The sequence below is a fragment of the Xyrauchen texanus genome, chromosome 28, assembly GCF_025860055.1.
Source record: "Xyrauchen texanus isolate HMW12.3.18 chromosome 28, RBS_HiC_50CHRs, whole genome shotgun sequence".
In the NCBI taxonomy this organism is placed as follows: Eukaryota; Metazoa; Chordata; class Actinopteri; order Cypriniformes; family Catostomidae; genus Xyrauchen; species Xyrauchen texanus.
In genome coordinates, this window is record NC_068303.1 from 33,735,550 (window position 1) to 33,762,411 (window position 26,862).

The 26,862-nt window shown below is 39.2% G+C and overlaps 1 protein-coding gene across 1 annotated transcript in view; it reads right to left on the reverse strand.

The window, feature by feature from the left end:
• Nucleotides 1-805: 805 nt before the first annotated feature.
• The window catches only part of ppp2r5a (protein phosphatase 2, regulatory subunit B', alpha isoform), a 37,971-nt gene continuing 11,914 nt past the window's right edge, over nucleotides 806-26,862 (reverse strand). The window contains exons 2-13 of the mRNA XM_052095792.1: nucleotides 24,260-24,456; nucleotides 23,447-23,548; nucleotides 23,080-23,172; nucleotides 14,400-14,530; nucleotides 13,942-14,001; nucleotides 12,825-12,933; nucleotides 11,951-12,004; nucleotides 7,328-7,378; nucleotides 6,740-6,859; nucleotides 6,507-6,634; nucleotides 3,946-4,047; nucleotides 806-3,864 (exon numbers count right to left, since the gene is read on the reverse strand). Coding sequence (XP_051951752.1) covers nucleotides 3,663-3,864; nucleotides 3,946-4,047; nucleotides 6,507-6,634; nucleotides 6,740-6,859; nucleotides 7,328-7,378; nucleotides 11,951-12,004; nucleotides 12,825-12,933; nucleotides 13,942-14,001; nucleotides 14,400-14,530; nucleotides 23,080-23,172; nucleotides 23,447-23,548; nucleotides 24,260-24,456 — 1,349 coding nt within the window. The 3' untranslated portion in view covers nucleotides 806-3,662. The remainder of the gene's footprint in view (nucleotides 3,865-3,945; nucleotides 4,048-6,506; nucleotides 6,635-6,739; nucleotides 6,860-7,327; nucleotides 7,379-11,950; nucleotides 12,005-12,824; nucleotides 12,934-13,941; nucleotides 14,002-14,399; nucleotides 14,531-23,079; nucleotides 23,173-23,446; nucleotides 23,549-24,259; nucleotides 24,457-26,862) is intronic.

Below are 26,862 nucleotides of genomic sequence, written 5' to 3' on the forward strand. Positions count from 1 at the left end.
CAAATGGGCTACAAGATCACAAGACAACGTCGGACACCTTATTAGAGCCGTAGTGTTCCTAATAAAGTGCGTGTAAGTATTCCAATTTTCTAAATGTTATTTGCTACAGGATAACAAATTCAGGCATCAGAACAACCCCTTTGTAGAAGTGAAAATAAAAGGAAACAGACATGGCTGTAGTATGCATTCCTGAAAACAAAAGGACATATTTGTCCCATATTTATTTTCACAGAAATGGAAGTGCAGCGTAGTTCTAGCGGGAAGACCAGCAGGTGTACATCACATCATTAGCTGGGTAACTCCTAGCCAATACCACGTAAGCCATTGCTTTATAAGCCCGCTCACAATCTATCACATTGCTGTTTCGGTGTGCTAACACGGCAACCTCCACCACCCCACCACCACCAGTTGAGCCCTGTCCCGCACAGGGGTAGGCTCCTCGCCCCTGCCTCCTATCTCCGGCAGGATATGACGGTTCCGGGTACAAATCCCCCGGACTGCCGGACAGGGCCTACACCAAAGAGAGAGACATTACCTCCCATTTTACATTTATCAAATAAATGGCATCTCAAACGTCACTCAAGCCTGTGTGTCTTCCCGATAGAACTAATGGTTCTTAGCCATTTTTTCCAGTACTGTTAACCAACTGGTCTCAAGGTGATTTTTAGTGGACACAGGTGTCCTAGCAGAGTAACCACAGGTGTCATGTGTACCTGTACATTTATAGCTCTAGTGAAAGTACACCTCAGTAAATGTAAAGAGAACTCTTATTTCAAACATACAGACCACTAATAAGACATGGAAATAATAATCATCAGCCTGGCATTTTAATGCATATAGCACATTACAACAAGCTTCTTTTACACACTCTCACAGCAAAAACACAATTTTCAGCAAAACAAAAGATTTCTTAATACAAGAAATTATAATAGCATAACTGCATAGCGACAAGACTTTTTTTTTGGTTGAAGCAAAATAAAAAACTGCTTGAATATTGAATGGAATGTCAAGGAGTTTTATCTACCATATTGCTTATCTACACAACTTATGTTAGGAAAATATTAGGAAATATCTATTTGGAGCGGGAGGAAATACTCTTTGCCATTATTCTTATTGTAGTTGGGGAATGTTAGGATATCCCTGAGTTACGTAACACTTAAGAATTAGTCCAGTACTGCAAAATGTATAGCCAGTGGGCCCAAGTGTTCCAGAAAGCAATGGGTTTCTAATTAAACTCTGTATTTAAAATGTCATTTAAAAACAAATGTTACTAGCAAGAGCAGTTCATCTTGCATCTATTTATTTATTTTTAACGAAAACTTAAATCAGAGTTTCGCATTTCTGGGAGCCTTTCTAAGGCTGAATTTTGACACTTTCAGGGAGTGGTCAAATGTAATAATTAATGCATCATGTCAACTATAGGCATCAATAAACGTGCATGTTTTTTGTTTTTCTTTAATCATGTTAGGGACGGTACAGACAGAATGCACTGTGCAGGTGTCTCTGAACGCATTTTTAAAAGTTGAAGTTATTTTAGTTTCATAACAGTATCTTAAAAACACGGCACTCCTGCACATTGTGCTGAAAAAACTGCAAGATGTGGTACAACAGTCCAAGAAGTCCGTCTAGCACATGTTTACATTGAAAAACAATTTAAAAACAGTGTAGGCTGACACAATAAAACACATTCAGTGTAAACGGCCCTTTGGTGTTTTTGGGGACTTGCACCTTTATAGAACTTATAAACCGATTTTTTTTAAATTTCAAGTCACCGATGAGCCAAAACATTATGACCACTCACAGGTGAAGCGAATAACGTTGAGGCCACATGTCAAGGTCTGGGTATATTAGATGGCGAATGAAAAATCAGTTCTCATAGTCAATGTGTTGAATGCAGGAGAAATGGGCAGGAGTAAAGACCTGAGTGACTTTGACAAGGGCCAAATTGTTATGGCCAGATGACTGGGTCAGAGCATCTCTGAAACAGCAAGGCTTGTGGGGTGCTCCCGGTCAGCAGTAGTGAATACCTACTGACAGTGGTCCGAGGAAGGACAAACCACAAACCGGTGACAGGGTGTTGAGCGGCCAAGACTCATCGACGCAAGAGGGCAACAAAGGATATCCTGTCTGGTCCAAACCGACAGAAGGTCTACTGTGGCACAAGTCACAAAAAATGTTAATGGTGGTTACGTGAGGAATGTGTCACAACACAGTGCATCGCACCCTGCTGCGTAGGCGCAGACCGGTCAGAGTGTCGATGATGACCCCTGTCCACCTTCGAAAGAGGCTATAATGGGTAAGTGAGTGTCGGACCTGGACCTTGAAGCATTGGAAGAAGGTGGCTTGGTCCAATGAGTCCTGTATTCTTTGATATCATGTGTGCGCCATTTACCTGTGAAAGTGATGGCACCAGGATGCACTGTGGGAAGACGACAAGTGGAGGGAGAGTGATGCTCTGGGCCATGTTCTGCTGGGAAACCCTGGGTGCGGCCATTCAAGTGGACGTCAGTTTGACACGTGCCACCAACCTTAACATTGTTGCAGACCAGGTACACACCTTCATGGCAATGGCCTCTTTCAGCAGGAAAATGCACCCTGCCACACAGCACACATTGTTTGGGAATGTTTGAAGAACATGATGAAGAGTTCAAGGTTTACCCTGGCCTCCAAATTCCCCAGATCTCAATCTGATTAAGCATCTATGGGATGTGCTGTCCCAACAGGTCCGATCCATGGCGGATCCACCTGCGACCAAAACGCCGGATCACCGCCAAATGGGTGCTCAATATGGTCGGCAATGCTCGTTATGTATGTTTCAGCGAAGTGATCTGAGCCAGTCTTGTGAAGTCAAAGATGCTTTACATACCATGCTTGATCTCCACATGATTTTGTAGTGTGAGCGATGCCACGACAAGTGCGAATTGCTCCAGCAAATCACATCTTATCAAACATCTTTATGTACAACAATGGAAAGTCACAATTTGATCATAATTAAGTCAAGAAGACAACAGATGACAACAAACCTTGTTGTGTAATGCGAGCAGTACTGCGATTCAGGTAGTCTGAGAGTCATGTAATGAGAACCCGGCTTTACAGGACTTTAAGGATCTGCAGCTAATTTCTTAGTGCCAGATACCACAGGACACCTACAGGGGTCTTGTAGAGTCCATGCCTCGGTGGGTCAGTGCTGTTTTGGGGAAACGTTAAGGACCAACAGCATATTAGTCAGGTGGTCGTAATGTTTTGGATCATCAGTGTATATGTAAATATAGCCTACAGACAGGGTCGCTGCTAAACTTTATGGTCCCCCTATCCCACTGGGCCTGATAAGCAGGATATACCTTAAAAGACATTAGTTGTGCCTGCTGTCTCTACAGATGAGAGGTATAAGTCTCTGATTAAACAAAAGTGTTGGGACATTTCAATACCCTCACTTCCAAAATAAACTTATATATATAAAATATATGATCCATTTCCCCCAAAAAATAGCATTTTGATTTCGTTTATATAGACTTTTGACCAAAAAGTTGTTTTTTTAAATGTGTTCGCTTAAAAATATAAAGATTATTTCTCACACAAGGTCCATGTCCATAATGCTCTTGACAGCAGCTTACATCTATAAACCACCAAAATACTGGGTAGTGAAAACAAAACAGCCCGTGTCATTTTGCCCAGGTGGTGCTCTCAACACTGTCAGTAATGGCTGCTGCAGTGTTTTCATCCTTGTCATGAAGGTTGTTGTTATTGTTGTTGTAGGTAAACTGGATCTCATGTCTGTTATTCTGAAACTTTGATGTCTCTTTCAGTCTCAGTTCATCCAGCTTCCTCCACAGTTCCTCTCGTTCTTGCTCTTTCTTCTTCTCTCTAAAGACAGATTTAATAGCCAATCATAAGCCAAGAGTGTCATTTTAAAGAAGACGCAAAGAGTAAAGGATATACGCTTACCGTAGTCTGTCGGATTTGTATGAATCTGTCAGTTCATCAAACAGTTTGCTGTTCATCTCCATCAGTGTTTTTAATACATTGTATACCAGGGCCACGATCGTCCTGAGACAATTTAGATATAAGAGCATATTCATCAACCTTGCAGTACATGCAGTATATATTATATTTCTTTGCTGGGAGATTGTAATAATTGTACATGCAGCTTTTAAGGTTGAGGATACTAACAGTTTAAGTAAATGTATGACTTTCTTAATAATTAAGCAAAAAAATCAAAATAAAAAATGCCTCTTTGCAAAAGAAACAAGAATATGGCAATTTAATACTGAAATTGCATTTGTATGTACTTGAAACTTCAAACAAAACAATATTGCTTTTTTATTCCCTTTCACACAAATCACAAGTAAGATTCACTGCAGATTTTCAGTTCATAAACACTTACTTTTCGCCCTGTGCCTCACACAATGCTTATGACATCTGAACACCTTTACAATAGTGCAATACTCGTAAGGTGACACATTTTAACATTTACAGTACATAACCAACTACATCAACCAGCTTGTTCCAGCTCAATTAAATGGTGCTGTAGCTCAACTGGTAGAGCGTTGCACTTGCCATGCAAAGGACCAGGTTACGAGTCCTGAAAGGCACACGAGTCAACACATGTTGACTTGATGAAGGTGTCATAAAAGCACCACAAAATAATGTGCATTCTTCATCTCACATTTCCTTTTTATGACACTATCGGTTAGGTTTATGTTAAAGATTTAGGGTAGGGAGGTAGGTTTTCTTGATTTAACACTCGATAGAGCATTAACCTTGAAAACCTAATCTGTTTGGAAAACTTAAGCACCACATAGTAGACATTTCACCTCAGAACTGCTGCGATACATCTCAGAACTGCTGTCGCCATAGTTGTGTAAGTTTTATGAGCTCAGAAGTGCCTAAACACTGAATAACTGAAAAAATTTAAATGTATATTCCAAAAACAGCACAGCCTCTCTTAACTTGTGGTGACCATGACTGAAGTTCAACCATGTAACTATGTGGTTCAAGCTGATAGGTTCTTCAAAATTGTTAACAGCCAATCAACAATGCGCTGCAAGTATTTGCAAGTATTGTATTTGCTCAGGTGGTTGCTGAGGCTTTTTCTTCTAATAGCTTGCATGGTAAGGTCTGCTTTTGGCCTTGACACTTAGAAGCACATCTTTAGTAAGCCTTAGCCAAATCTGGCTGCACACGTCGCTATATTAGGTCATTATTTAAATAAATCCACACATAGCTATAAGCTCTGGGCCTTCCCGTTCCAATTACACATTTGGCCAGTGGCCAATGAACACACTGTGCACGTGGCTCTTCAGAGCAACAGTAGTTCACAGGTCGTAGCTATATATCTGCTTAGTTGGGGGGTTGTGTTTTGTGTTTGTTATACATTTTTGCAGCTTCCCTGCTTTGTTTGATGCAACATGTCTTAAGTTTTGTTTTATTGTGCAGCAGCAGCAGCATGTCCACATGCTTAACTCAGTATGTCTGTGTATGTTTTAGCACTAGCAAGCCTCCGTACTCGCTCTGCAGCAGCAGCAGCGTAGCAGGTCTAGTCCGCCAAGACCAATGTCTGTGACAGGGCGGAGGGCAGGGCCGGGTCGTGATGCTACACACCTGGCCCCTAATCAGGCTAATCAAGCCTCAGAGAGGGATAAAGGCAGACTGGAAGCTGCAGTGGGACAGAGAGAGAGAGAGATTTACAGGCAGCTGTCTGACACATCTTTTTTGTTTAGTTCTTCATTAAACTATTATTTATATTATCAAGTCGGTTCTCGCCTCCTCCTTTTCATTAATCTCTTCACACTGGTGCCAAAAACCGGGAAGGAGGAGGGATGCACCGTAGTAGAGTCTTCACCACTACCATCCACCCCAATGAAGCAGCCGTGGCCATCCACCGGAGGAGCCTGGCCGTCTGAGAGTGGACGAACGACCACTGACTGCGAAGGGAGAATGGGCTCCTAACCGACCGCCTGGAGTGGTCAGGGATGCTGCCAGGGGCGGGGGAGACCCCTTCTGTTTCCCAAGAACACGGTGGGGCGTTCCATCTGCCAGGGGACAGAAGACTGCCTCCGATCCGTCCGGGGAGGTGAGACTGTCGTCCGTTAGAGGTTGGAGGAGTGGCCGAGGTCCAAGCTACGGCATATCGGTGAACCGGCGAGTAAGTGTTTTTTTTTCTTTCTCTCTCTCTCTCCTACTGCCACTCCGTGTTGGTCTTTCCCTCTCTTTTTTAAAAATGTTTTTGTTAATTTGGCACGATCGCCGTTACGGCGTGTAGGCACGATGCGGCCAACTTTGGGGGCATCACACCCCCCGTGTTGAAACAGGTTTCGTCCAGGGCGCCAAACATGCTAGAACCGCTACTGACCATAAACCATATAATATGCTATCAGTAAGGACATGGGTTCTTGGATATTGTGTGCACTAGCATTAAATATTTTGGACAAAGAATTTGATTCCAATGTTCAAATAGATTTGGACCACAGCAATACTAAAAGATGAAGCTCAAACTGAAAACATACGGGTTCCAGTGTTCTTTGGAGATCCGGTACAAGCTTCCAAACATGATGGGCAGGATTTTGGCATTATTCTCTTCAATCAGACTCAAAATGTATTCATTGTTCCAGAAGTACAGTGCTCGTTCTGCTACCTGCAAATATCAGAGCTAGTTTAATTACACCTATTTAAAACAAAAACATACAACCGTATATTCTGGAAGCAAAACTCAAATGTCTGTCCTTTTTATGCATACTACCTGAAAATGTGGACTGGCTACACATTTAGAGATTTGTTTAAATAAGGGCTCCTGAATCTTCTTGAACTGGGTGGGTTCAATAACATCCAGGATCTCTTCAATTTCCCCTAGAAACATGACCTGAACAGAGCAGAGACAAAACAAAGGGACCCATGAGACACTTTAAGAAAATAATTAGCAAATAAGCTGATATTCTCATATTCTTTCAGACAAGATTTAATACAGGTAGATTCTTTTAAATCTTTGTTTTGTGCTCATAACCAGATAAAAATGGCATGCTTACAGTAACAGCAAGTGTGAAGCATAATGATAATGATATCACAATCAAGTAAAAATCCACTGCATTTTTTGCTAATTATTACAGTGTGTATTATATTACATTAGTGAACAGCTCATTAAAATGTTTTAAGAATTAAGTGAAATTATGTGCAATTAATTAAAATGTAATTAAGATGGGTAGATTGTGCAATGCCATTTTATAATGGCAATATCGGCACTATTAATTGTATATATTGTATTGCCACTGCTATGTATTCATGCACTCTCTGTATCCATTGGACCTAAGTCAAAGTGATCAGATGCGCTTACCTCTTTCTGACTGCATGTCTTGGGCCAAAATTTAAGAAGACCTCGAATAACCTGAAAGGAAATAGTAAAAGACTAATAAACTTAAACTTTTGATAAAAATATAATAAATAAAGATATTTAACATTATATACGTAGGTACCACTTAATAAATAAACCCTGTAGAACTCTTTCTAAAATACCTATGGTATGGCAATGGTTAAGTGGGTGGTTAAACGATCAGAGCAAGATTTTGCACAACATGTTTAGTCCCTTTATGTGGCACCCCATTTGTTGCATATACAGTTTGTACCAATGAGGGATCTAGGCCTGTGCAAACCCATGAGCACAATAATGCTCCCAGGCAAACATAATTGGTAACAAGTTCTACACTGATGAACACTGGTCCCTGTGTTTGCTGCAGAATGTAGTCACTGTTCACACATGACTGTTCAACCAAACACAGCTGCATCTGTATAATTATATTTGCTGAAAAAAAGATTTTTATGGAAACGCAGATTGCCTTTGAAATGAAACTGAACACCAATTCCACAGATGCCCCTCAGCATCTTTACTCTTTATGATGTCTGAGGAAATGTGGTTTGAGTAACTTGTTCTGAATGTGGGGATGCAAAGTGGTTTATGGTATAGTCTGGTAAAGGTGTGTGTTGAAACTACTACCATTATGCCCTCAAGACACTTAACCTCAGCTCACTCCAAAAGGGATTTTCTCAGCAGTATTTATACAGTAATAGACGTAACTTAAAGACAAATTAGTAGTACAGTCCCTAATAATTACAGACTCACAAACTTGATGCACCAACAAGAGCATCCTGACCTACGGCAACACAACCCATTCATGAAACTGGTGTTTGGCATATACTGATCAGTGAAGCTGCTTTAAAACCAATGAGGGGTCTGTTTCTCAAACTAGAGACTAGGACTTGTCCTCTTGTTGTTGTGCATCTGGATAATCCACTTTCCTCTCACTATCCTGGTAGATCCAGTTTGCTTTCTTCATTCAAGACTGCAGTGCATAGAAAGCCTTCACCTCTCAAAAGAACAATAATCAGATTCATTTCTAGAGAGATCCGTTTCTTTTTGGCCATTTGGCCAAAGTGACTAGCAAGTAATGAAATAGAACCCAATGAAATAGTAAATAATAATTATCATTTTAATTTAATTTAATGTATTTTTTTAAATCTTAATTCTAATTGAAAGACGTGCATCAGGTAGAAGATTGGCGCGCACTGTAGATATAAGTATAATCTAAACGGTAGTTCATGTAGGTTAAAATACATGAAACAGTACCATAATTTGCTCTGGAATTGTTACAGAGGTTGTGTGAGAAAAACACAAACTTATCAGATTCAGGCAGGATTAAAATCACAAAGCATGTCAGTAGAACACACATTTCCCTAATCCCCTCAGAGAAAACTAGTCCCATCCGAATAGGGCTTTTGACATCACAGGTAAAGATTTTATTTTTAAATGAAAAAAATATATATTAAAAAAATATTTCAAACAGTAATAATAGTTTGAAGCATTACTAAGTTAAGGTAGTGTTTTTGATCAATATAATGCATCCGATGTGAGGTGTAGCATCTATTTCTTTAAAGGAGTCATGAGGATTAAAATACAGGTGAAACTCGAAAAATTAGAATATCGTGCAAAAGTTCATTAATTTCAGTAATTCAACTTAAAAGGTGAAACTAATATATTATATAGACTCATTACAAGCAAAGTAAGATATTTCAAGCCTTTATTTGATATAATTTTGATGATTATGGCTTACAGCTTATGAAAACCCCAAATTCAGAATCTCAGAAAATTAGAATATTACATGAAATCAATAAAAAAAAGGATTTTAAATACAGAAATGTCGGCCCTCTGAAAAGTATAATCATGCATATGTACTCAGTACTTGGTTTGGGCCCCTTTTGCATTAATTACTGCCTCAATGCGGCGTGGCATGGATGCTATCAGCCTGTGGCACTGCTGAGGTGTTATGGAAGACCAAGATGCTTCAATAGTGGCCTTCAGCTCTTCTGCATTGTTTGGTCTCATGTCTCTCATCTTTCTCTTGGCAATGCCCCATAGATTCTCTATGGGGTTCAGGTCAAGCGGGTTTGCTGGCCAATCAAGCACAGTAATACCATGGTCATTGAACCAGGTTTTGGTACTTTTGGCAGTGTGGGCATGTGCCAAGTCCTGCTGGAAAATGAAGTCAGCATCTCCATAAAGCTTGTCTGCTGAAGGAAGCATGAAGTGCTCTAAAATGTCCCGGTAGACGGCTGCGTTGACTCTGGACTTAATAAAGCACAGTGGACCAACACCAGCCGATGACATGGCTCCCCAAACCAACACAGACTGTGGAAACTTCACACTGGACTTCAAGCATCTTGGATTGTGTGCCTCTCCATTCTTCCTCCAGACTCTGGGACCTTGGTTTCCAAATGAGATGCAAAATTTGCTCTCATCAGAAAAGAGGACTTTGGACCACTGAGCAACAGACCAGTTCTTTTTTCTTTAGCCCAGGTAAGGCGTTTGACATTTGAAGCCCATGTCCAGGACCCGTCTGTGTGTGGTGGCTCTTGATGCAGTAACTCCAGCCTCAGTCCACTCCTTGTGAAGCTCCCCACACATTTGAATGGCCTTTTCCTGACAATCCTCTCCAGGCTACGGTCATCCCTGCTGCTTGTGCACCTTTTTCTTCCACACTTTTCCCTTCCACTTAACTTTCTATTAATGTGCTTTGATACAGCACTTTGAGAACATCCAACTTCTTTTGCAATTACCTTTTGAGGCTTTCCCTCCTTGTGGAGGGTGTCAATGATGGTTTTCTGCACAACTGTCAGGTCAGCAGTCTTCCCCATGATTTGTGAATTCAACTGAACCAGACTGAGAGACCATTTAAAGGCTCAGGAACCCTTTGCAGGTGTTTAGCTGATTAGAGTGTGACACTTTGAGCCTACAATACTGAACCTTTTCACAATATTCTAATTTTCTGAGATTCTGAATTTGGGGTTTTCATAAGCTGTAAGCCATAATCATCAAAATTATATCAAATAAAGGCTTGAAATATCTTACTTTGCTTGTATTGAGTCTATATAATATATTAGTTTCACCTTTTAAGTTGAATTACTGAAATGAATGAACTTTTGCACGATATTCTAATTTTTCGAGTTTCACCTGTATTCCTAAATATTTTGACATACACTGATCAGCCACAACATTAAAACCACTTGCCTAATATTGTGTAGGTCCCACTCGTGCTGCCAAAACAGTGGCAAATAGCATTCTGAGATGATATTCTTCTCACCACAATTGTACAGAGCGGTTATCTGAGTTACCGTAGACTTTGTCCCAGGACATCAGCAGTTACAGAAATACTCAAACCTGCCCATCTGGCACCAACAATCATGCCACAGTCCAAATCACTGAGGTCATATTTCTCCCCATTCTGATGGTTGATGTGAACATTAACTGAAGCTCCTGACCCGTATATGCATGACTTTATGCACTGCAATGCTGCTACAAGATTGGCTGATTAGATAATCATATGGATGATTGATGGTGCCAGATGGGCTGTTTGAGTATTTCTGTAACTGCTGATCTCCTGGGATTTTCACACACAACAGTCTCTAGAATTAACAAGAGAATGGTGCCAAAACATCCAGTGAGGGCTAGTTCTGCTGATGGAAATGCGTTGTTGATGAGAGAGATCAACAGAGAATGGCCAGACGGTCTTTGACCGTTTAGATGTGTTTCCGGTGATGTGCATTTCAGTTCAGGATGATACTGGAAACTGGATGTGTGTGCATGTAGTTTACACCGTGCTTTGGACTATGCATGCGCATCATGTGGATGTGTCTTCAGCATATTGCAGCATTGATTGCATGTTTTTTCAGCTATCAGCGTGGATTGCTTGTGAACCAGTCATAAAACGATTCAAGCTTTGCAAAGGAACTGTTTTTGAAGGATAGGGAAGTAAAAAAAAAATTGGACCCGATGCAAAACAGTAAGTAAACAGTTCCATTTATGAATATTTCTAATGTCATGACTGTTTTATATTTTATGGAGTTGACATCCTGTTTATACCGGGCACGTCCATTGACACGACACAATGCAACAGCTTGAGGCTGTCTACATCGGCCGCATTGACACAAACTTTCTTAACTGTTATTTGTGTTGTTGGCAGTAGTAGCGTCAGCCCATTTAGTGCAAAATGGAACGGGACATTTACTGTTGGCACAGTGTGATGCGCCGCAACGGACTCTACAGTGGTAGACAGCATCGTTGATTATAATGGTTTCTTTTGCTTTTGACGTGCCGTGACTCTCGCTTCCGGTGTAGACAGGGTGTGAGTGTTAACAGATTGTGATTGAGATGAGCAGTTTAATATATTCAGATGTAATGTGTTGGATGCACATTATGTGTAAACCCTGAAATTTAGTTTTATTGAAGCCTGTTCATTCTCTTCAAATTAAGTTTCAAATATGGCTGATTTCGAGGGGCTGCACGACAATCAGAACAGTGGGCGTTTACACTGCAGTTTTAAGGAGGTGTCTAGAGAAATTTTAAAGGGGTGGTGTGGATGTAGTTGGTAAGGTGTGAGGGTGAAAGTGGAGATGAGGTAAGCATTACCGCCTCAGTGAGGGTGGGATCCTTCTCTATGAACTGAACCACACAGTAAGCCAGCTGAAAAAGAATAAGAAGAGTTGTGAATAGATGATTTGACTGTAAAAACATTAGCTGATTCAGTCAATAGATGAGGCAAATATGCAAATATTATCTTCTAACCCAAAATAAATCTGCATATGAATAGAAAACATTTTAAATGTATACGAACCATATCACTAAATAAGGTGAATTGCATAACCTTAAAAAATTATGAGAGTCTAATAAATAGCCTTATTACACAGCTCTTTGAAATACTCTATATCTGTTAGATATCTGTATATGGCCTCTTCCTTCTCAAATAATACAATATTTCAATATTTCATGTCCATAGATTTATTTATTTGGCAATAGACAGGTAATAAGTGCGTTAATGTACAGTCAGCCAATTGTTAACGCAAAATAAACCTCTTCAGAGTGATATAAGACCTGATCCTGGTCATAATCAACTTAGTAGGTATAGCTGCAGGACAGAGATCTCCAAAAGAGGGCAAAGTTACTCCAGAAAGGGCGTGGTCACTACAAAAGGGGGTTGCGCCAACTCCAAAAAGGGGCGTCACTTCCTCCCACAGTAAGGGTTAGGGAAAGGATTAGGTTAGGGGCTCCCTATATCTTTGCTGGCAGTTTTGAGCTCCCGCCCCTTTTTGGAGCTCTGCCTGCAGCTATATCGTTCTCTGATCAACCTAGATTTACTTAGCAATAAAGACTTGTTTCCTGTCCATCATCCCTTACAGATCACATTGTGGATTTTAAAAGTTCATAATGTAAAACAATAACAAATCATTGTCTTCAAATTCATTTCTTAAATGCAATTAACTGTGTTTTCATGATGTTGCAGTACCTGTGCGTGGAACAGTGCTAGTCCTTTGGCAGTGTGCAGAGGAATGAGAATCTTCATCAGGAACTGCTTGTGTTCAGCCTTCAGTGGCAGAGCAAAGCCATTGATGATACTGCAATTACAAAACAGTGTCATAACTGATGAAACGACAATCTGAGAAGTTTTTACATTAGATCAATGTGGTCTACAACACTTACAGTCAGGTCCATAAATATTGGGACATCGACACAATTCTAATCTTTTTGGCTCTATACACCACCACAATGGATTTGAAATGAAACAAACAAGATGTGCTTTAACTGCAGACTTTCAGCTTTAATTTGAGGGTATTTACATCCAAATCAGGTGAACGGTGTAGGAATTACAACAGTTTGTATATGTGCCTCCCACTTTATAAGGCTCTATATTCAGGCCACATCCACACTAATATGTTTTCATTTGAAAGTGCATCTTTTTCTTTTAAGTTTTGGCCTTCCGTCCACACTGAGACTGATTCTGACATCGAAAACTGAGCTTTATGAAAATTCTCTCCCAAGTGGATAGAGTGTGGGCAGGGGAAACCTAGATATCTGAAAACAATGGCGTATTTGTTGTCATGTGATGCAGTCATGTGATCCATTCAACCCAAAACAATCAAGATGCGGACCACAATGTAGCGGTGATGTTTTGCCTGCTATTGACTTTGATAGTGTTGTTAAAGATAAATGTTACTTTCACTTTGCATAACATCAAAGGCGACGGGGAGTTTACTTGGAATTGCTGTCCGGTGACAGAACACGAGGAAAATTGTGTTTCAGACCGTACATGGAACGGTAATTTCTCGCATACGCAGTAATGGGATTTAAGAGTTTTCATACATTTCAGTGTGGACGAGCAACTTTTGGAAAACTCTTGAAAACAGCAGTGTGGACAGAGAGCGTTTCAAAAAACGAAAACGCCATTTTCAAATGCATTAATGTGGATGTAGCCTCAGACTGAACCTGAACCCAAACAAACTTCTACCCAGCATGCACACTGACTAACTGCTGTATTCAAATGCACTCAAACCACATGGCACCCATTAGTTGAACAAGCATGCCTTGCTAACATGTAAGAAAAGAAAAATGAAACAAAAACTCACCTGCCCAGAATCTCTAAAAATTCGGGAACTCCATTAAAGTGCTCAGTTTCATAGAGGAATCTGGGAAATCAGACTTGCAATCAGTGAACTGAATTTCTGAACATTCTATAGACATACAGCTATAAATGTTTGGATACAAGAACACCGGCACTGCTTAAAGTAAAGGTACTAAGTGTATTATTCACTGTACACTGTACAACCTTGTGTGCCATTCACAATTACATTGAGAATGCCTTTAAATTTCAATTAATGTCCTGAATCTGAACAGGATGCAGATTTGTGATGCAAACTTTTAAAGTAAAAAAAAAAAAAGTAGAATTAAATAGATTGAAATTCAATTAACAGTCTTTTGATCAACCCAGGCCACTTCAATTCTTGCTAGGATAAAGATCCACTGCTCTTCACAAAGGTTTTCTGTGGCATACTGTATGTGTTTGTGTTTTCACATGTTTTCTTACCTCAGAAAAATGTTGTTGATCTGTTTCCGAATAAAGGCACGCAAACCCAGAAATTTCCCATAGATGCGATGCAGAATCGTTTTTAAGAACTCTCTCTCACGAGGATCTTCACTGTCAAACAGTTCCAAGAGCTACAAAGTAAAAGAGGAAACAGTGGGGAAAAAAAAAACATTAACAATTTTAGTATTGCTAAAAATATTGTAAAATGTTGCTTTTTTCGTCACATAGAGTATTTTCATGCCAGTTCTATCCATAAAAAAACAGCATAGCTGGTCACCTGCATACACCGATCAGCCACAACTGTTGTGTGTGAAAATCCCAGGAGTTACAGAAATACTCAAACCAGCCCATCTCGCACCAACAATCATGCCACGGTCCAAATCACTGCGATCACGTTTTTCCCCATTATGATGGTTGATGTGAACATTACCTGAAGCTCCTGACCCATATCTGCATGATTTTATGCACTGCTACCACACAATTGGCTGATTAGATAATCACATTAATGATTGTTGGTGGCAGACGGGCTGGTTTGAGTATTTGTGTAACTGCCGATCTCCTGATTTTCAAGCATAACAGTCTCTAAAATTTACTCAGAATGGTGCCAAAAACAAAAAACACCCAGAAATCGTCAGTTCTGCTGATGGAAACACCTTGTTGATGAGAGAGATCAACTGAGAATGGCCAGACTGATTTTAACTGACAAAGTCTATGGTAACTCAGATAACCACTCTGTACAATTGTGGTGAGAAGAATATCATCTCAGAATGCTATTCTGAGATGCGGGTTAGCGCTGCTTTGGCGGCACGAGGGGGACCTACACAATATTCGGCAGGTGGTTTTAATGTTGTGGCTAATCTGTGTATGTCCGCCAGCTAGACCCCCAAGAACTAAGACTGTCAATTATAATAAGTATAATTAGAAATTCTCATTTTTGTCAAATTTAAGATGAAAAAATTAATAAATCAAACTGCACTTGAATTTTGGATGTGTATCGAGCACTGACGATGACTTCAGACCGATCTCATTCTTTCGCTAAAAAAGGCTAGAAGCAGCACAACAGATAGAGTTTAACAGAACACAGCTGTCTCAAGACATGTTTTAAAAAGTATAGTTCACCAAAATATGGAAGTTCTCTCATCATTTATTCCCCCTCATGCCATCCCAGATGTGTATGACTTTCTTTTTTCTGCAGAACACAAACAAGGATTTTTAGAAGAATATCTCAGCTCTGTTGATCCTTACAATGCAAGTGAATGGTGACCAGACCTCTGAAGCTCCAAACATCACATAAAGGCAGCATAAAAGTAATTCATATGGCTCCAGTTGTGAAAACCATATCTTCAAAGCAATATGATAGGTGTGTGTGAGAAACAGATCAATATTTAAGACTCTTCTTACCTTAAATCTCCCTATTCACTTTTAAAATGTGAAAGAATGTGAAAGTAAAAATGGAGATTGTCAGTAAAAACTTATATTGCTTCTGAAGATATGGATTAAACCACTGGATCCTTATGAATTACTTTTATGTTGCCTTTATGTGATTTTTGGAGTTAAAAAGGTCTGATCACTATTTACTAGCATTGCAGACCAACAGAACTGAGATATTCTTTCAGAAATGTTGTGGTATGCAGAGGAAAGAAATTCATACACATCTGGGATGTCAAGTGGGTGAGTAAATGATGAGAGAATTAACATTTTTGTATCGCTGTTATTATAAAGCTCGAGCCTGGGGTAGTACGGTGGCACCGATGCAACACCATATTAACCTAGAACTGTCCATTTAAGCATTTTAGTTTACTTTAAAACTGAATGCTTTTTTTAACAGCCAGGAATGGTTTGATCTGGCAGCATCAACAGTTATGTCACATTAGACTGTGTGTGCACAGGCAAGTATTATGTAATTCATAACATGCTACCTTTTGCCCCGAGACAATGAACCCCTGCCGTCAGTGATGTATTTGACAACAGCCTTTATGTAACATGACATTTGTAAATGAGTCCTACCCGCATCACATTCATGAGGACATTAAGGATGTCTAAACCCTTAGTTAATTCAAACAGGAATACAAATGTTCAACTTGGCACATGCAGAGTAGGACATGATTAAACCTAAGGGTTATTTCAATGGATTATGAGCTAGAATAAGAGGCCAGCTGACCATAGCTTTATCACCCTCTAGTGTTGAACTGAAGCACCTTTGAATGGGAATTTAACTGAAGCAGCCTTATGGTCTCCTATCATCAGGAAAAACATACACTATAGAATCCACAGCAATTACAGTGGTTTCAGAATATGTGTTTCTACGGGGATTTAAGATGAACCCTTTCAGCTCTGAGAGATTTCCTGTTTCAGTTACACCCAAAACAAATAACACGCCTATCCAAACAAATAAAACATCATGATTGAGCATAAGAACTAATTACACATGCAACACAACAATGACTAATATGGCTGTCAAATAAAAAATGTAATATTCGCTGAATAAAAAATAAATAAATGTCCATTTGAATTTTGGATGTGTGTCAAGCACTAGCGGTGACTTCAGACCGATAGCACTTTTTCGCTAGAAAAGGCTAGTCGCAGCACAAAAATACAGTTTTACACAAAGCAGGTGTCTCGAGACACATTTTAAATGTTGGAGAAGTTCTTGACATTTGTCACTGCATCTACAAAAACACAGCGCTCCTGCACGAGATGCTGAATAAACCAACAAAACGTTGCGAAACAATCAAAGACGTTCGTCTAACGTGAGTTTACATAGAAAAACAAATGGTCAACTGGCTGGTTAGGTGTGAACAGCCCCTTAGATGGAGGTCTTTGGCCGTTGCCTCTTGCTCTCTTTTCAGAGTTTATCAAATTAAACAATGTGTTTCTAAAATGCTTTGTCAAGAAAGGTTTAATTTGAAAATGTGTGTCTCGAGATCCTTTCTGTTTCTGTTGTGCTCCGTCTGTTGAACAACCCCTGCCTGGACTTTAGTCTGAGAAGCTTCACCACTGAGTTCAGCTGAAAAGTGCTGCTATCTGGAAATATTACTACTACTTAAATACAACTGTAATGAATGAAAAATACTGTGGTATCACAGTATTTACTTAACATTTGGGAACACGAACAAACTAAAAAAAGTTTATTCTATGCACATTAGTTTAAAATTGAATGCTCATTTTTTTAACAGCCAGGAATGTTCTCTTCAATAATTTAACAGTGCTGTATTGTTTATATGTAGGCCTATTCATTGCACCAATTATCTAATGAACTTTGCACCCGATTACCTTGAGTGTGAACTCGTTTGAAAGATAATTGCCCCCTCTAAGTAATAGTAAGTGATATTTTATGTTCTGTTTATTTGTTTAGTGACACTATAAGTGAAAACTCTGCATATAAGACATATACATGTTATTACTCGCTATATATTTATCTGCGAGTAAAATAAATAGGCTGGTTGTATTATACTCTTTGAGAGCTTTCCAACAACATATGACATATGGCTATTTGATGAGTTTGATGTTTTTACTGATTACAATAATATGTACATTGCAATATTTGTCATAAATGATAAAAACGGAGCACTTCTTACTTGTCTGCAAATTTCAAAGCACTTGTTCAGTTTGGTCATATTGCCTACATGCATTGGAAAGTAGAGGTTCTAAGCTTTCAAACAATATCTATTTTGTGTTGGTCAAGACTATAGTTATTTTTTCACTGGCCTGACCAGCTTAAAGGGTTAAATACATGATTGAGCTGATTGCAAGAAAGGATCTTCAGTAATAAGTATGTAGGTATGAGTAGGTATGCAGTTCTTCACCAGGAATTCCAGAATTAAACATGATTTTTTATAAAAGGTGCAATAATAAAGACTGATGGCTTCAACAGAACCATATACCATCAATGAATGACCTCAGAGCTCATGGTATGTCTGTCTTTGAAGGTTTATCAGTAATTGTTTTTTTTATTATTATTTTCTCCCCAATTTGGAATTCCCAATGAGTCCTCGTGGTGGCGTAGTGACTCACCTCAATCCGGGTGACGGAGGACGAATCTCAGTTGCCTCCATGTCTGAGAATGTCAATCCACGGATCTTATCATATGGCTTGTTGAGCGCATTGCCGCGGAGACATAGCGCACAGAGGCTTCACGCTATTCTCCGCGGCATACACGCACAACTAACCACACACCCCACCGAGAGCGAACAACATTATGGCGACCACGAGGAGCTTATCCCATGTGAATCTACTCTCCCAAGCAACTGGGCCAATTTGGTTGCTTAGGAGACCTGGCTGGAGTCACTCAGCACACCCTGGATTCAAACTCGCGACTCCAGGGGTGGTAGTCAGCATCAATACTCGCTGAGCTACCCAGACCCCCAACTATCAGTTGTTGGTAAAAATCAACTCCCCAATGGAAAAAAAAAAGAATTTGGTTCTAGGGATGTTGCGATTAAACGTTTCACTATTAACGGCGATTAAAATTGTCATGGTTCATTAAAATCGTAAGAATTAAGAATCTTCGGTTATAACCTGTGACATGTTTTTTTACACGTGTCGTGAAATTAATGTGAAATTTCAATTTATGTGAAATCTGGGCTACACACAAACTCAATCTACCATATGTAAGAAACCTTAATTAAATCACATGTTTGGGAGCATTTGAATGACTAAGGGTTGCTGAAAACGAAGGATGTAAAACATGCAGACAGGAGTCATATAAAAGGTCCTACAAATACGACAAGATGTTACACTTGTCGTTCATCAACCAACTTGTGAGTTTACTATTTTTATCTGTGGTGCTTTTAAAAGCGGTGAATATAGAGATGCAACTTCACATTTAAGTGTGCTCAAGTCATTATCGGACTTCAAATCGCCTGCTATAAACATAGTCCACAGGTTTATTTATGAGGTGTTGTGGAAGGATTAAAGGTCAGTATTTTAATAGAGTCTGTTGCTGATTATTTATGGTAGGGTGTCTGGCAGACAATGGATTGCTTTAATAAACTGTTACAGAAGAAAAACTGTTGGATGCCGTGACATGCTTTTAGATGCAAAGTAAGGAATTGCCCTATGACTCAAAGCACCAAGCATGGTTACATTCAAGCAAATCATTCTGTGTATAAACAGTGTTGCGCCCTATATTGGAGCGTCTGTTATTATATAATTACTTATTTGTTGTGTATTTATCAGTTTCCATTTTGAAGGGCTGCACTAAACATCCATATATCCCTACAAAATGCATCCACTAACACGTTCAATTGTGGTATAATATTACTTTTTTCCACAGTGCTGTTGCATAATAAGAACATTTGCTAAAAATCGTAAAATCGGTTTTACGAAATGTTTTCTCGGATGGTAATCTAACTGTCAAAAACTCACACCACAGCATCCCTACTTGGGACTTTTACTTGCAGAAACCAATTGTTGTGCTCTATTGGTAGTGCAAACAAGGGTAGAACTCTTTAGTTGCAGATATTAACACATTCTACAATAATGACTCTATTTTTTTCCTTTAACCCCTTGTCATTATGCTTTCTATCCAAGCCTGCACTGCAGTTCTGCCTCTTTCCTTCCTGTTGCGTAAACAACAGGGCTCGATTTTAAGCAGTCCAGTAAAAGCTCACATCATGGAAACTGTCCCACCAACTTCCACACTGCATGTACATTCCAGAGCATTCAGTGCACTCGGGGGAAATGAGCTGGTCGATATGGACATCTGATGGAGCAAAGCTGTGCGCAGGGACACAGATTTGTTGAAGGAGATCCAAGACTGTAAAACAGACTAGTCTCTCCCAAGCATATATCATATTTCAAAATAACACTTTAGAGCTGTGAAATTTTCCTTAAGGCTTACAGTATAAACTTCTCCTAAAAGTTTATTTAAAAAAAAAAAAACACTTGCTCTCTGCCTCTTGCCTTTTCAAAATTTTAATATTTCTTTTTTATAAGGAATAATGCAATTGGTGTAAATGAACAACTGTCTATCTATTGATGTCACCATAAGTGAACAAAGTAAAGACTAAAGCAAAGCTAAAGAGACCATCTGTCAATCTAACTCCAAGAAAAATGGCGTTCAGAGCAAATTTTGGAAGAGTCAGACTTATGACTATCAACATAACATCTGGTCCACTCTGTTGTGTATTCTGGCCAAGAACCCCAACATAGACTGGATAAGACTGTCTGATTGACGTATAAAGTGACTAACCACAGTTTGTTTTGTTTTATATGTTGTTTGGGGAGGGAACAACTGAAATTGATCGAACTACAGTAATAGATAGCTGGAAAAAAAAAAACATTTAAAAAGTGGCACAGCAGTCTCTGCAAATGCACTATGTGACACAATTTTTGTTCCTGGGTAGTAAGTGTTATTTCCTATTAAAGTATAGAAAATGGCTATTATTCCCCACAAACTTTGCTTTTGTGACCAGGACAGTGATATTTTTAAATGTACCTATTTCCAAAGAGAAAACGGGCGAATTTGTGGCTTTTGTTCACATAAAGTCAGACAAAACAACATATGTTTAGACAAATTAACATGTATTTATACTAAATTAATAAAAAAATGACTACAAAATATTTAGAAGTGAGTAGTTTTTCGAGATTTCTGATTATAGTGTAAATCACTTTCTCGAGTCAGCCCCCAAATGTAGTCTCCCATCAATTTCTCATTATACTGTCCTTGGTAGCGGCATTCAAAGTCCAGTATATTCAATGGAAGTGCTCAACTTGCTCCTCCAAGTATGCTCCCATGTTCTCCTTGAATTTATCAAGATGAGAATCAAGGATATGGACTCTGAAGGACATCCTACAGCCCATTGTGGCGTAGTTCTTCACCAGACTCTCAACCAACTCAACATAGTTTTTGGCCTTATGATTGCCCAGGAAGCACCGAACCACTGCAACAAAGCTGTTCCAAGCCGCTTTCTCCTTACTAGTGAGCTTCTTGGGGAATTCATTGCACTTCAGGATCTTCTTTATCTGTGGTCCGATGAAGACACCAGCTTTGACCTTTGCCTCAGACAGTTTAGGGAAGAAGTCTTGAAGGTACTTGAAGGCTGCCGACTCCTTATCTAGAGCTCTGACAAATTGTTTCATAAGGCCCAAACTGATGTGGCATTAGCACCTTCTGGGGGTCGACCAGGGGCTCCCACTTGATGTTGTTCCTCCCCACAGAGATCTCGGTCCGTTGTGGCCAGTCTCACCTGTGGTCCCTGCTCTCCGAAAGGCAAAGATAGCAGGGGAACTTGGTAAAACCGCCTTGGAGACCCATCAGGAATGCCACCATTATGAATTATCCTATGACCTCCCAGCCGTACGCATCATACATCAAGGCATCCAACAAGGTCTTGATATATCCACTTAGGCAGCTGGAACTAAACTGAACTGGTGAGCTTAAGGCCACTGTAATTATACTACTATTTATATAAACTAAAATATGTATATGAATTTGTTACATGGTGTTATAAAAAGAACACCAAAGAAATAAGTGGAAAATGTGAGTAGTCTTTGTTTTCAGAATTTCTGTCTGTCCAGAAGTAACACATACTGACACAGACAGAAAACTGCAGAATATACAGTTCTGCTCATCAATATCTAGTATATGTTTCTACCAAAATCCTCAAACATAACTCTGAATATCTTTTAAAGATTCAATGCAACAAATGCAACAAACCTGGAAAACTTGCAAAATTCGATATTTGGTTCTTCATCAAAGTGCTCATAGACACAATTAGTGATGCCGCTTTGTGATGCTGCTCATATGCTGAAAACAAGGATTGATCAAAACACCACATTTTATGAGCAGCACACGCTGTGCTTATTGTAGTAGATGACAAAAGAGAGTGCTATTTCAATATGATGCGTGTGGCACTCGCAGACTATATATTTATCATATTAAATTACAGCATTTTACACTTCAATAATCACACTGGGTCATATTACCAACTTGTTGCCTGTCTGAAGGAGAAGCCTACAAGTTTAGGCAAGGTTTGTTTCTTATCTGCAAAGGTGACTTACTGTCGTGACACACATTTTCATGAATGTTTTCATTTTAAAGTGATGCTCTGTTTTGCAGCAATTTATTTGACAAGATAAGACCAATGTTGTGTTTTAGATTATGTTATGAGTATCTTTACTAAAGCACGTTTATAGTAAAATTTTAAATATGGAAATTAAACAGGGGCCTGGGTAGCTCAGCAAGTAAAGACTCTGACTACCACACCTGGAGTCGCGAGTTCGAATCCAGGGTGTGTTGAGTGACTCCAGTCAGGCTTCCTAAGCAACCAATTGGCCCATTGGATAATTATTCAACTGATTTCATAAGGTCCTACTTGAAAAACTTCAAGCAATGTTTACTTAATTAAGAAACACTTAATTTATTATTTTTTCAGTGGTATCGAAATTCGGGTATCGGTCCCGACTACTGAAATTTTGGTATTTTAACTACACTAGACACAATACAAACAAAATCACCAGTTGACACACACACAAAAAAGGATTACTAATTGTGAATTTATGTCAGAAGTGTGGTTAATATGCTCTGACACATTAAGCTGTGACACTCATGGCGATGCAAGTTTGAATCAGTCTTGCAACACTTTTGCCGTCTCTGTCCTGATAATTACCTGTTTTATTTCTCTTCACCTCTCAAAAAAGTAGCAAAATGCCAAAAAATAATACAAAACACATTTACCTGTAGCACAAACTTCTGGTCAATGTAACGTTTGGCAGTACTTGGTTGGAAGTCTTGATTTTCAAGGAACCGAAGGAAAAACTCATAGACCAACTGTAATAATAGAGAAAAACACCTTACATATAAGTAACATTCATTCAAATCTTTTTTTTATATATATATATATATATATATATATAAAAATGTATTGTATTTGCCCATTGTAAAATTTACATTTCAACAATTATATTCTCCATTGACTTTACAAAATGGCTGCTGGGCATTAAAGGACTAAAGCATGATTTATTTCAGTCTTCCAATCAAACTCCTCAGGACTATATATATATATATATATATATATATATATATATAAAGAGTATCTTCTAACCTGCACGTGAGGCCAGGAGGCTTCTAGGGTGGGTTCATCTTCTTCTGGGTCAAAGTCTGGGTTTTCACTGGGTGGAAGCGCTCTGAATATATTTGTGCTAACCTGTTAAGAAAAAAATATTTATCTTCGCTTTGACTAGATCAAAATTAAACGATTCTGAAACTTTTAATTATTCATTTAAAAAAAAGATGTGTCCTCTGGTGCAGAAGAAATATAAATACCGCTCAAAGGTCTACAAGTCTGCTGCTTTGTGTGTCTATGAAATGTACAGTATTTACTATTAATTACCACAACATTTAATTTTGACTTGCCCCTCCTTTTCTTTAAAAAAAAAGCAATAATCTGTTTCAGTGAGGCACTTACATTGGAAGCTTTTTGTGTAAAGTTATAGCCAATTTTACAACTTCTTTGCCATGACGATGTAATGTCAACAAACCTTAAAACCCTAAAATGATGTCAAAATTACAACTAAAATTTATATCTCAAATTATACATTAGTTTTAACAGAATAATTAATTTAAATGCTTTTATAAAATTATAAGCTTTACATTTCTGCCTTTAAACCATCCAAAAATTGGCCCCATTCACTTCCATTGTAAGTGCCTCACTGGAACTTCAATTTGTGCTTTTTTTTTTAAGAAAAGGACGGACAGGTTGAAATTATTTTTGTGGTAATCAGCATTATGACACAAATGCTGTCAACAAATCCCCTGTTACTCAGATCCCACAGATAGCAAATTGAAAATGCCAGCTCATCTCTGCCCCAGTTGACAAGAATGATAAATGTTTGGTTGACATCTCTCCAATGCTGACCATGGTGGTGATCTCAGGATAGACGGGTTCTACTAGCACGCCTCTGTTGATAGACACATACTCCACGAGTTCACTGAGAGTTGCTCGTTTGATCTCTTTGCACTTTAGGTCAGTGACGGAGTCCAAGAAGTCGAACAATACACAGCACTGCCGTAGTTTCTGCACGAACAGCTCATGCTGCTCTGTAGAGGACGCATCTGAAAGAGTGAAGGGAAAAAATTTCATCTTTTACTGTCAATTCATTGGTCAGCATTTATATACACAATGAATTTGAGACCTTTGGAGTTGTAAAACAATTCCTCTTTAAAAAACTGATAACATCATGCATCATGTAAAAGAATTGTTCTCAACTGGTGGGTTGCGACCCAAAAATGTGTCTGTTCTGATAGGGTTGTAGACAGCTTGGAAAAACAGTCCTAAAGCAAATAATAAAATGCAACTAACCTTAAAATAGTGCATTGTTAGTGAAACAAAATAAACAGTCCCAATTACATTTTGAGAAATTTTGTGCAAATTCATCTTGCCAACATGGACAGGTTGCATGACATGCACTTATCCAAAGAAAACCGTAAAATAATAACGTTTCATTTCATTTTCACTATGTTGGACCAAGGATATCTTTAATTACTTTTGTAGGATAATCATTTTTGGCACTGTGTTGTTGAGTCCTGAAGCAAAACCAGTTGAGAACCACTGACCAAAATTGATGCACATGCCGCAAACAAGGTTACCGTACACATTTCAATTTGTATTTCCATTGCACTAAATAAACTTTAGTTGATTAAACAACATTTAAAGGGGTCATGTCATGAGAAATCAAATTTTATTTTTATATTTTGACATATAAGAGGTCATTGTACTATAAAAAACATATTGTACATTTCAGAATGTAAAACTTAAACCCCAATGCAATAAAAGCATTTATTGAAACCAAGTTGCAAACGCCTCATTTTCTACTTCTGCAATTTTCCTATGACACTAGGGGGCCCATTATTTCATGACCACCTCTTCAGCAACAACATCAACGGCTACTTTATGGGGGCTTTCACACTAGCACTTTTGGTGTTTTCGAATGACGTCAGAGTTCGGTTCGTTTGGATGATGTGAACGCTGTCTTCCGAACTCGGGTGCGCACCCGCGAACCGTAATCGGGTCCGCTTAAAAAGGTGGTCTGGGGTACGGTTCATGTGAACTCCAGTACGGTTCGCTGCTGATATGAACGCAATCGAACCAAACCGCGGAAGTGAACCGCTATTGATGACGTATAATGTGGTCGTCAGTCTCACACGCGTCACTTTCAAAATGAGCGGAAAGGGTTTACTTTCGTGCGTGCGTGCGTGCGTGCGTGTATACACTTACCTTGACGAAAAGCAGGATTGACGCACACGCACTGCAAGCAGAGAGATGATTTCTGCTTGCCTTCGCAAAAATTGTCTTCGGCGGACAGCCCGCTGTCTTTTGAATGATTTCAGTATTTTTGCGGCAGACAGACGCAAGTATGTTTCTGTATCTTGATGTTGAAAACAAAACCAAAGGTTAAAAAAAAGAAGAACAAATGTGAACCGAGCAAGTCTATTCATTGAATTTTGACGCCATTTCAACACGATTACGCACCAGCTGCAGCTTGATGACGCAAGCGTACCGCGGTTCGGATACAAATATATAATGTGAACACAGTCCATCGGGGGCAGGGGGGAGCAATCGAACTCGGGTTCGGAACAGGCAATCGAACCAAGTGTGAAAGCCCCCTAAATCATCACATCATTGGCCCCACCAATTAGTGCTCAGTTTGTAAACAGAGAGAGAGCAAGAAAGACAGGACAAGTGTGGACAACTAACTATTCCTGAACACCAAAGGGGACCTATTTGGAATATGTTTAATAATTTTTGTATATAAACATGCACTGGAGAGACATTATTGTCCATTGTCATGTATCTCTTGTCACTTTTAAAAGACACTGTGTCAAGTTGCAACTCTGAAAAGGAGACCCCATTTTGTTTCATTCAGCTGCTGCATCTTATTATTTTGAGGACAAACACGTCCTGCTATTTTTATTTGTTGGTGTATGTAAACATGCACTAGACGGACTTCTTTGACTGTTTTGATGCATTTTAGCAATGTGCGCCTCAGTGAAGTATGATACTGTTGTGTGTGCGTCTTTTACACCATGCTTTGGACTATGTACGTGTATTTTTTTTTGGCTCATATTAGCTTGGATTGCTTGTGAAACAGTCATAAAATTATTCAAGCTTTGCAAAAGGAACTGTTATTGAAGGACGGGGCAGTTAAAAACACTATTGGACCCGATCATAAAACTGTGAGCAAAGTTTTTATTCATGAATATTTCAAATGAGCAAGTTCAAATCCAGGGCATGCTTAGTGACTCCAGCCAGGTCTCATAAGCAACCAAATTGGCCCAGGTGCTAGGGAGGTTAGAGTCACTTGGGGTAACCTCCTCGTGGTCACCATAATGTGGTTCTAACTCTTGGTGGGGCGCATGGTGAGTTGTGTGTGGATGCCGCAGAGAATAGCGTGAAGCCTCCACATGCGCCATGTCTCTATGGTAACACGCTCAACAAGCCACGTGATAAGATGTGCGGAT